General features: G+C 41.8%; 2 protein-coding genes across 2 annotated transcripts in view; one reads left to right on the top strand and one right to left on the bottom strand.

Annotated features, from left to right (window-relative positions):
* Positions 1 to 2,742: 2,742 nt before the first annotated feature.
* Positions 2,743 to 5,699, top strand: LOC125298069 (inner centromere protein-like). The gene is made up of 5 exons (XM_048248717.1): positions 2,743 to 2,823; positions 2,921 to 2,994; positions 3,081 to 3,128; positions 3,561 to 3,782; positions 4,094 to 5,699. Exons 2-5 carry the CDS (start codon positions 2,953 to 2,955, stop codon positions 5,522 to 5,524), a joined length of 1,743 nt encoding a protein of 580 aa, XP_048104674.1. The 5' UTR covers positions 2,743 to 2,823; positions 2,921 to 2,952; the 3' UTR covers positions 5,525 to 5,699.
* Positions 5,700 to 6,924: 1,225 nt separating this feature from the next.
* Positions 6,925 to 11,943, bottom strand: part of prokr1a (prokineticin receptor 1a) — a 10,844-nt gene continuing 5,825 nt past the window's right edge. Inside the window, exon 3 of the mRNA XM_048248992.1 lies at positions 6,925 to 7,114. Coding sequence (XP_048104949.1) covers positions 6,925 to 7,114 — 190 coding nt within the window. The remainder of the gene's footprint in view (positions 7,115 to 11,943) is intronic.

Here is an 11,943-nt window from a genome sequence, read left to right as displayed (position 1 = left end):
TATAAAGGAAGGTGTTTGTTCTGGGTTTGGAACACAACAACAACGTTGCTTGTTTTTTATGTTGGCCACTTGTGTGCAGATGTGGTGGGTCCTGGCAGCATTACAGTAATGAGGCCCAGAAAGCGGTAGACTAAATGGTTATTATATTGCAAATGCCCCATAACTGCACAAAGTTCTGAACAGTTTGTTTACCTTGTTAGGCTACAGTAGAATGTAGCCTAATTAGTTGATTTATGACATGTTGGCCTGTTGCTTGGATAGGCTGTCTGTTTTCTCTTTGTTTGTTTGTTTGTTTGTTTGTTTTAATTCTATGATGTGCACAGCAATAACGACTATGTTCCAATGTTACGGGAAGTGTATAGCCTAGGCTACACCATGTAGCTTTAGGAAGGAATAGCTATGCCTAAAAACATGCAGAGCAAAGCACAGCATTATTGTTGGAATGATCGCCTGTTTAATCCACTGACACCTGTGTCAATCCGAATTAGGCTACACCTTATTACAACGGTTACGGTTATTGTATTTATTGTAATTACCTAAGCTGATTTTCTATGCTGTTCTTTATTTTAATTTCACTTTCAGTCACTTCCTGCACATATCAGATCTAACTGACTGCTCAGATTTTACAATCACACCTCAAAAACAGTAAATCATTATACTTATTGACTATTATATTACTTAATGTCACATATAAACAAGGTGGTGGGGGTATAATCAACTTGCCAGTCAGCCTGTAGAAGGCATATTGGCTGAATATATGCAGAGACTTGCAGTAGATATGAACAACCTTACCAGAACATTTATTCCCCACCCCTTTTCCCAGCAATACCCCTCCACTTATGTACAGTAAAGGGCCTCTGCCACAGGGACCAGTCAGACGAACCAGAAGCTTCATTTGATCAAAAAAATTGTGATCGAGTGTCTCAAGAATCTGCTCTCACACTATTGTATGCCCAAATTACAGAATGTTTCCTATTGTGCATTTAGAACCTTACTTAATTCAGTGGTAAAATTAATCAAATTTAGCAATATAGTGGATATCACAGCCATTTGACACTAGATTAGGCCAATAACTGAGGTCAGAACAGGCCCTTATGCTCCACAGGTTTATATGTGATGGGATCATGGGCAGATGTCCTGTGTTCCCCAGGTCAAGCATTGTATGTTTCCAGGGTCCTCCAGCTTTATAAAGCACATAATAGGTACCCTAATGAGCATAGGTTCCAGGATACATAGGACACTGGGAACATAAGGCCTTATGAATAGAAGGCCTTTGGAGCATAGGGACCAGGTAACATAGGTTCACTTCATTTAGTGACCCTAACAATACCACTGAGCCGGTCCATTGGAAAGGCAATTAATGGTATTGGAAGTATGGCAGTAGACTTGCAGGGCACTGTTGTGTAATTAATTGATTATGAAATAATAAATCATACAATAACAAACAAACAGACAAACAGACAAACAACATCACTTTTTGTAACATTTGTGGTTGCTGTTGTATTGTAGGGTGGTGTTGTTTACACTGTAGTCATAATAGTGTGATATAATGCCTTATGTAAAAATCGGCACACTTATAATAGAAAATTGCAGAGGCAATGTTGAGTATTGTATTGTGATACAAAATTAAAAGTAAAGAACAGACCTGGGACAATGTCCCCTTATCATCTCTGACTGGAATTTATTGAAAATTAGATGATTGCACAATGAAATCCCTAAAATCGGACTATGTTGTTTCCCAACGGTCACAATTGAAAAAATAGTAATTGATTACTTCAAAGGGTTAAGACACATGATTTTGATATATTCAAGTCTGGAAAAATTTGGGATTAAACGGGTTAAGATTAGGCTACCAGATCTAATGGCATACTAACTTGTTGCTATTAGATGCGATGCAAATGTATGGTTGATAGCAAGACCGGTTTGGACCTATAGCTCAATATGATTTTGTATTTGTATTTTGATTGTATTATGCTGGCGGCTGATCACACAATTTTAAGGTAGTTTGAAAGTGACAGGATTCAGGAATAGGCTACTAAGACAGGCCTCTCTTCTGTCTAACTAACCACATGTTACCTCATTATCGGCTGGTTTCTGACAGAAATTACGTTGTGTTCCAACATAAACGCTTATTGGGTGGATGGAGATGCACATTCCTTTCTTTGGTTATTGTCTGTGATACGCCAGTGCATTGTAAACGTTTTTCCAACTTGTGTGGCGTCGCCTCATTTAACAGGTATAAGTTAGCAGCAGGTTTGATTGCCACATTTGAGTCCTACAGTACGTTTTGCCTATGGATCGCACTTCTGAATGTAACATGCAAGATCCATTTACCATTTCATAAACAGTTTAATTTCTGACATTGATACTAGCATATGACTGCATTATTTTGTAAGACGTGAAAGAAATGAATGACGCAGGCAAGAACAAATGTATCCAATAAAATCAAATGAAATGGCAGTATTACTGCGAGATAATAGGCTACAATGTATGTAAAATGCTTCAAAGTTCCTACGTTCCTATGTTGACTACGGCCCTGATTAATAAGTCAGTCCTAAAACCTTGGCTCTGGTAAGTCCATTAGAATGTTGGCTGTCTCATTGCCTTTAGGCCTAGAATAACGCACGAACGTTCTTTCACCAAAGCGACATGACGTCACAATTAGGAGCACTATGAAACGTCACAGTGTAGGCATGGAGATGTCATATAACTCCAAAAAGTAACACAATAAATAGTCATTAGCTAAAACTCAACATTCACACATAGATAGTCTATACGATTGTTTGTGTTATTATTTAGAAAAGAAGCTGCTGAATTTTACTGGTAGGTCTCATCAACAACATGAAATCCTTCCAATACATGTCAAACAAACTTTCTATATAACAGGTTTATTCATGTTTGACATTTTATCTTTTTACAGGCTTTTCCTGAACTACCTTTTCTCAAAGAGAAATGTATCGATATTTCACCCAACCAAAAGCTGACCCTTCCCAGGTATGTGAATTCAAGAGTAAGTGAAACAAATTTGATCATGAATTACAAGCAGAACTAATTTTGATCAAATAACTATTTATTTGTAGGAGACTATGGAAGAGGAGAGTATTCCTCCAACTGTACGATACTGCATGGTAGGTCATCTTATATTTCTGTTCTTTGATGTTTTCCACTGACTACTAGGCAAAATAACACCAAAAATGAGAACTAAAACTGGAAAAACATAACTGGAATAGAACATATCAATAGAAGTGGAGAAATGAGACTGTTCCAACATTTAGAGTCTCCAGTTTGGAAAGTTGTTGTGCAGAGAAGGCAGAGGAGTCATTACATTCCTGACTTGATATGAGATCACCAAAGAGTTACAAAAAATGGACAAATCTAACAGGATTGAGAAATCACATTAGATATGTGATATGACAGGGCTATATGCCTTCAAATACTATCCATGTGAAAGCATCTATTTCATTTTTCAGCCAGTGATCTTAATGCATCATTTCCTACCTGTAGACCTACTGTAAAATGTGTCTGTAACACTTATTACTTTGTGGTTTCCTTTGGGTCAGACGCTGCTTGAGAAGGTGACCGTGCCGAGACACCGCTCTCACCAGAGTCACGTGGTGTGTGTCGACCGGTCAGCCTTGGTGGCTCTCCTGCACCACATGCTGGAGAAGGAGAAGGAGCATGTGGACGAGATCGAGAGGCTGAAGGTCGTGGTGGACGAGCTGAGGATGGACAGTCACCTCATGAGGGCTCAGCTGCAGAGGCGGCCTGCACCAGTCCATGAGGTAAAAAGAAAAAAAAGTTTAATTAATAAGTTACATTAAACACAGATACCGTGTGTGTCTCGAGATCTGAAATTGAACAGTTATAATGCCCATGGTATATATTTTATTGCCTCTTACTGAGTGATATCTAATGACTTTTGCAACCTTTATATAAGCTGTATCTATTCCATGAAAATGATACAATAAAACAATAACATTCATGAATCCAATCATTTGGAAAAAAGAGATGTACTCTTTTTCTCTCCGAGGGCTGGTGTCTGCTGTGTCCTTCATGTTCCTCTCGTCTCTGTGTCCATCTGAACTTTCTGCAGGTCACTGCACACCTGCCCTCACCACCTGCCGAAGAGAGCAGGAACGTTGGTCTACCGAGCCAAGACGCTCCGGCTGTCCTCCCAGCTCCAAGCCAGAGCAGAGCTACGGAGGGGCAAGTGGAGTCTGATGAAAACGTATCGGCAGCCCGACTCAGGCGCCGCGTGAAGAAAGCTGTGGCGTCCTCCCCTGCCACCTCTGGGCCAAGGGCAGGGGAAGATGGAGCAACGTCCTCCAACGTCATCCCTCCCCAAGCCTCCTCGTCGACTGTGTTGCGCGAGGAAAAACTTTGCCAGACCACTCCATGCAGTACAACGTCCATCCAACTCACTGGCACTGATGCAGAGTCCTGCCAACAGGACCTGCGTGTTGTGGCACAGAAGAAGGCCTCCTCGTCATCCTCCTCCTTCTCATCCTCCTCATCCTCATGCTCCTCCAACAGCAGTTCGGATCGGGCCAGAGTTGCCCGTAGACCACTCCCTGTGCTCATCCGTGGCACTGGCAGGTCTGTTCCCCCTAACAGTCTGCAGGGTCAGTGCTCCGGGACTGACGATGAAATCTGCAACCCCCTGAGAAAACAACCTTCTCAACCGGGCATTTTGGCTGGACTGAAAGCTCCACTAGACATGGACACACCAGTTCAAAAAAGGGACGAGCCTGAGGACAGGCTGTTCACTCCGCTGGACGAGGAAGACGTCACGAGAGAGATGAGCATTCAGGAAGAAATCCTGGAGCGGGCCGTGACAGAGAGAGAGGCACGACGGAATGGAGAGGAAGAGAAGGCTGAGGAGGTGAGGCAGCTGAAGAGGAAGGAGCAGGAGAAGCTCTTCAGACATCTTCAGAACAGAAAACAGCAAAACCTCAACCTTCTGGAGGAGAGGAGGAACGATGAGGAGGAGAAGAAGAAGACGGTGAAGAAGGGGAAGAAAAAGCTCCCTGAGGAGACGTCGAAAGAAAAGGCCAAAAATAAACTTGGGGGAAAAGTCAGGGAAGAGAAGATTAAGAAGGAGAGATGTGAGGAAAGCCAAATGAACTTGACACAGGAACATGAGGAATGGTTCGGAACCCAGAACCCAGGAAGAGTTTGGAACCCAGAACCCAGGAAGAGTAAGAAGGAGCCAGGAAAGGCCGAGAGACAAGAACATTCCCAGCCTGAGCAGCACAGACCACGCACCAAGGGTCAACGCACGGAGAAGGGAAAAGTGGAGGACACAAACATGTCTCAGGCTGAGAAGAAGAGGAAGACACATCAAGCAGTGGAGCAGCAGGAGAAACACATCAGGGAGAGTGCCAGGGGTAGACGCGTTGGTATCTGTGGAGAGACGTTGATGAAGGCTTTTAATGCTGTTGTGACGTGTTTTTGCCTACCATTTTGCCTATGTGTTCGCCTGTCAGAATGTTGCTGTTGTTGCACTTGTGTGCTGAATGGGTAGGAATGTTATATGCAAGGGCCAAACATTCGTAGTGCATGTCTGCATTAGACACCCAGGAGAAACCAGGAAGCCAGAGAAAAAGTGGAAAAGGAGATGACTGGTCTAGGGGACAAGAGGGCTCAAACAGAGGCTTTTCCTTGCCACGGTCGCCATCAGCTTACTTTTAGGGGATTCAGGCTGGATGTTTGTTTTTTTTTTTTTCAAATAAAATATAGAATTTCAACAGCAATATGTTTCATTGTATATTTTAATGTATGTTTCATAATGATCCCAGTCATCTGTTTAAGAAATGTGTATAAATGCCATTGTAAACATTATATTTGGATAAACAAGCACAATTAACCCTCATAGGGCGTTTTTTTGTTACACAGGAGGTGCTGCTGGGTCTAGTGGACCCATGGCATTTTAGTCCTTTTAATTCAACATAATCAAACTTTTTTTTTTTTTAAATACTCACTAGATGGTTACTTCATCCCAATTGCAAGTAATATAAACAACACATATGTTAAATGTGTTGCCTTTACCTTTGTGAAATCACAATTATGAATAGAAGTGCCACTCGTTTTTGTTTATTTTTGTATTAAAATATAACAAAATAAGGAAAAGCATCATAAAACAGGCATAACTGGAAAATAACTTGTACAAGTTTTATTTATTTGAATTTCATTAGAAATGGAACATACTCAATAACATCTGTCTGAACAACACATTGAAGCCATTGAACACAGCAATTTTATACCAGACTATACCACACATGAGGGGCAGAGTCTCACTGTGTGTGTATTGCATATGTATTTTTTTGATAGGGGATGGCATGAAAAGGTAAAAAGAAGAATTGATGTCTTGTGCATGAGTGACTGCCAAGCGTGTAGGTCCTGGTAGCATCCGAATCACATTGGCAGCCATGCAGTGGGGTTCATTTCTTGAGCAGGAAGACCATTCAATTCTACCATTTTTTGACATCCATATGTTGTCATTTGCAAGATGCTGACAGTCTAGTCCGGCTATGTTCGGCTGCTCAATGGCTGGTTCTATGGATGGCTGCTCAACTGCTGGTCCTGCAGCTTGCTGCTCATCGGCTGGTCCTGGGGCTGGCTGCTGGCGGGCTGGTCATGAGGTTCACTTGCGTTTCGGAGCTGGCTGATAGGCTGGTCCTATGGCTGGCTGCTCACAATCTGGTCCTGAGGCCTGCTTGCGTTTTGAAGCTGAATGACAAGGTGGTCCTGTGGCTTGCTGCTTATTGGCCGCTCCTGGGGCTGGCTGCTGGTGGGCTGGTCCTGAGGTTTGCTTGCGTTTCGATGTAGGCTGACGGGGTAGTCCTACAGCTAGCTGCTCACGGGTTTGTCCTGGGGCTGGCTGCTTGCGGGCTGGTCCTGGCTGCTCACGGGATGGTCCTTGGCCTAGATGCTCACGGGTTGGTCCTGGGGCTGGCTGCTTGCTGGCTGGTCCTGGCTGCTCACAGGCTGGTCCTGGCTGCTCACGGGATGGTCCTGGGCCTGGCTTCTTCCGGGCTGGTCCCGGCTGCTCACAGGCTGGTCCTGGCTAATTGTGGGCTGGTCCTGCCTGCTCACGGGATGGTCCTGGTCCTGCCTGCTCACGGGATGGTCCTGGGGCTGGCTGCTCGCAGGCTTGTCCTGGCTGCTGAAGGGCTAGTCCTAAGGTTCTTTTACATTTCGGAGCTGGCTGATTATTAACCTCCTCTTCAAACTCAGTGTCGGACTCTGAATTTTCAGAAATGTTATCCTCATTTCTTTGAAATTATTTTCTCTGCATCACCATCAAAACCCTCTGACACACAAACAAACAGGACCTGATTTCCACACTTTAACTTGTTCCGGGTCCAGTGGACTCGAACATCCTGCGTGTAATATAAATGTGAAGTATGCTGGGGGGGTTCATTGAAAATGTTTTTTGATTTATGTTCCTCATAGAAAATGAGCCAAGGCCAATGAATCTTAGTTTTAAAAAAAATAATTATTTGTATCATTTTTATTAAGCTAAAAGGAGGATGAGGAGCTCATGATGAGTTTGTGCATGCAATACTTCATGGACATGATGTACTCTACGCAGCACAGGCCATTATAGGAGGTGATGGAATAAAAGCCATTTCAAATGCAGAGATGAATTATGTAGCTGTGCAGAACTTGTTTGACACTGTACTCAGTAAATCAGTTCTCAAGTGTTGCCATAGCAATATATATACAGTATACAGTATGTATGGGTAAATCAGTACAAGCCCCCCCTTCATAAGCCTGTTCTCAAGTGTTGCCATAGCAATATATATACAGTATACAGTATGTATGGGTAAATCAGTACAAGCCCCTTCATAAGCCTGTTCTCAAGGTTGCCATAGCAATATATATACAGTAGGTATGGGTAAATCAGTACAAGCCCCCCCTTAATAAGCCTGTTCTCAGGTGTAGCAATATATACATACAGTATGTTGTTGGTGCATACGCTTGCATTGTATGCATCACAGCAGCTGAGGCCTGGGTAAATCAGTACAAATCACTACAAGCCCCTTCATAAGCCTGTTCTCAAGTGTTGCCATAGCAATATATACATACAGTAGGTATGGGTAAATCAGTACAAGCCCCTTCATACGCCTGTTCTCAAGTGTAGCAAAATATGTTGTTGGTGCATACACTTGCATTACAGTATATACTGTATATGACTTCACATATCAAAGGCAGAAAGTCACATGGGACTTTGTCTAGATAGGCTAATGAACAGAGAAGGCATCCAAAGAGAATAACCTTGATGCCAAAACTGCTTTGAAAAAGTAGTTGCCAACAGTAATGTTTGTGCACAAGATGTAATTTAGTCATTGAACCTGCATTTAAAAGAATATTCCAAGAAAGTTGTTTGTACCAACTGTATATGTACCAACTGTGTATAGTCACTGGTATCAGCAGGAGACAATGCTGTTAAAGAATCAACCCGTCGTTGTCTCTGTGCTTAGAGGGAAAGATGAAAGCCGAGGCTTGTGGATGACTATACTGTTGATCACTACAAGCACAGACCAGATGAAAAGTTGTATGATGAAATGTGTTTGGCCAGTTTTGCAAATTGTGTATTCCTTTGTATAATGAAAAATGTACAAAAGAAATAGTAAACTAATTTAGAATGTGTCCTGTAAAGACAAATACAACCAGTATGATGTTTTTTTTCTCCAACAAAGACTCTGGAACATTTTTATCATAGCAGAGCAATTGCTTTTGCCCTATTGGTTACATGTTCAGTTGGAACCATCAGGATATGAAAGGTTTGGGGACTTTCACAATAACAGTTTGATGGAGATGGCATTTTAAAGTCTGTTAAGATGACTGTGGGTAAGGATAAAAACAGGTCTAAAGTGGACGGTAATTTACTGCAGTCAGATATGAGTATTTTATATGCATGGTGTCAGCTGTGACCAAAACAACTGGAATGCGGGACTGTAAGCATGCAAGCATGCATTCAGCAGACTCAGTTAATGGAAGATCATTTGGAAATTCAGTCCCGCTTTATGACCACAAGAGTGTAGTGTTTACCATTTTCTAAGCACTGTTCAGACAGAGTGATTATCATTGGAAATGGATGAATTTGACTTGTATGCTGTATATCTAATTCACTATGTATTTGAGTATTTCACTTAACATCTGGTTGCCTATATGTATATATGAAATTATCACCCGTATATGTATATGTATTACCGTAATATTAATATATTAAATTGTCACGCTATATCAAATCGCCATGTAAGAATGCAGAGGTGGACAAAGTACACAATCCCTGAATGTATAGGTACACCAATATTACTCCAATACAAGTGAAAGTTACTAAATCAGACTTTTACTTAAAGGAAAATTCCGGTATTTAGCACTTTGTGTCCCTTTTGGTTTGTTTTGGATGAACTAGAGTGGTGGACACCAAAATTTTGACGATTGGTCCTGTCTCGACCTTTCTGACTCATTTTGAATCGCCTTTGACTCAGAGTGGCTGCCATTTCATAACACCTTTCAGACCCTGACTTTAGCTTAGGCTAATTTGCGTTGCGTCAATCAAATAGCCTAGACCAAAATATAGCCTAGTAAAATGTCTGTCAAATAAATCAGCTGAAATGTAGTTACAAATAGCCTAAATGATCTATAATTAGGCTATGAAATATCCAGGCCTACAGACAGGTAGGAAAGTGAACAACAATACGAATCTGCCATGAAGCATTAATTGTGTAGGCCTATCTTACTTTATTGATGTCTATATAGGCCTATATAGCCAGGGCTAGTCCAGCAACTCTCCGTTGGCTTGTGAGCTCCAGAAATCGAAACTCAATCAGGCCAATGAAATCGTGTATAGAGTCGTTAGGTGTAACGGTTTGGCTTGAATTCCCTGCTACTTGAAAACAAATAAGATGGATGTTGCTGTTGGCGAACAGTGTGACACGAATTAAGCTTTTATTAAGTTGGCAAACGTTTGAACTAGCCAACTAGCTCCGCTGGTGGGAAACGCATGGGACTCGTAGTGCTGTCAGCGCGGTCCTATTGCGTGCAGAGAGAATTTGAAAGACAACTGATTATCCCGCCCCTCGGACTGAGCACTGCGAACGGTGAGTGCCCAGACCCTACATTTTAATGTGGGTCTGGCTTGTCAGGCTACCTAGCCTCTTGTTATAGGCCTATCCTATGTCTGAAATAGGCCTCAGGCATCACGACATCTCGAAATTAATATATTACATATTACATCCATTGATTATAGCATATTACAATTAACCTACGAGGCTGAAGTTAGTTTGTAGAGGGTGGCAGATTATGTAGTTTTTTCTTTATTTTCTGTGCTGGATCTTTTGATAAATGTTGTGTTATGTTTTCTATTAAATAATTTTGTACATATTGCAGTGTGTGTGTGTGGGGGGGGGGTTGTTATGTAGCAGATGTTGACGTTTTTCTAGAGTAAATGTATACCCTACGGCCTATATGTCATTTTGCATCGGATTTGCCAACACATTCTATAACTACACTCTCTCCTCTTTCCAATGACACCCCACTTGTGAAATTCTATGGTGGAAAATGGCGTTTTTAGCCCTTTGAATAGTATGTATTTGTGAAATTGCAGAATTTCAGCGCTTGAACAGCGACAGGCATCCCATAATGCATTTTGCAAGGGATCTTTCACCCTATTCTGAAACTACACTCTCTCCTCTTTCCAATGACACCCCCTATGGAATATGCCCCTTTATTCCCTTTGAATATAAATTGTATTTGGAAAATTGCAGAATTTCAGCACTAGAACAGCGATAAACATCCCATAATACATTTTGCATCGGATGTTTCACCACATTCTGAAACTACACCCTCTCCTCTTTCCAATGACACCCCCTATGTGAAATTTTGTTGTGAAAAAAAGCCCTTGAAAATAAAATGTATTTGGGAAATTTAAGATTTTCAGCACTAGATTTGGTCTAGACTTCCCATAATGCATTTGTCATGGGAAATTTATTTTGATTATACATTTTCAGCACTACATTTGGTCTCTATCACTTAAAAGTCATTTGCCACATTTCTGTCATTTTTGGGGCCATTGGTGTTTCTACCTTGTCTTATTGGGGGCCAAGCATTGAAGCTGCGTAGGGACCTATAGGGCTAATAGGATTTGTTATTATGCTTCTGTCTAGTGCCATGGGAGTCCATGGCAGCACATACAAATGTACATATTAAAATGCTCAAACTTTGCACACTTATTCTACTCAGGCCACTGACCAATTTCACCAAGTTACTGCCCCCAAAACCTCAAATATCTAGGACCACCAACTGGTCAAAATCCATCAATCTTTTAACAGCATTAATGCAAATAGCTCTGCAATGCTTTGATCTATGAAGCTCAAACTTGATCAGTGGATTAAGGCAAAAGGTAAGGCCCCACCCATCAATTTACAAGACTTTATCATGTGCACTGTAGCGCCACCAACAGACCAAGGTGAAAACTTTCCGAAAGCTTCACAGCTCTTGAATTTTGTCCGTTTCTCTCCAAATTTGCAGCTCTGCAGCTTTACTTGGGGGCCAAGCAGTTGAGCAGGAGCTGTCATGGCAACTCAGTTTTGTTACATTAGATGCATACTCATCTTTCCACCATCAGGACAGTGAACTGTCATACTCTTCTTTCCTTTTGGCATTTGCACTTGCACACACCCTATTACCTGCTACCCCTCTCATCACACTTATCCCAACCCCCCCACACACACACACACACACACACTCACACTGATAAACCCCCTCCCCTTACACCACATAACCTCTCATACCTAGTTTAGTTTTGATATGTTAAAGATTTGCTGAGATATGAGCTCATTTCCATAACTCTAGCACCCCCATAGTGGTAACAAGTCAACATAATATTGTATGTACATCCTCAGGATTTGGTCCCTAGTTCTCACACCAAGT

Source organism: Alosa alosa, chromosome 7, assembly GCF_017589495.1.
Source record: "Alosa alosa isolate M-15738 ecotype Scorff River chromosome 7, AALO_Geno_1.1, whole genome shotgun sequence".
NCBI classification, from domain to species: domain Eukaryota; kingdom Metazoa; phylum Chordata; class Actinopteri; order Clupeiformes; family Clupeidae; genus Alosa; species Alosa alosa.
This window is presented reverse-complemented; position numbering and strand designations above follow the sequence as displayed.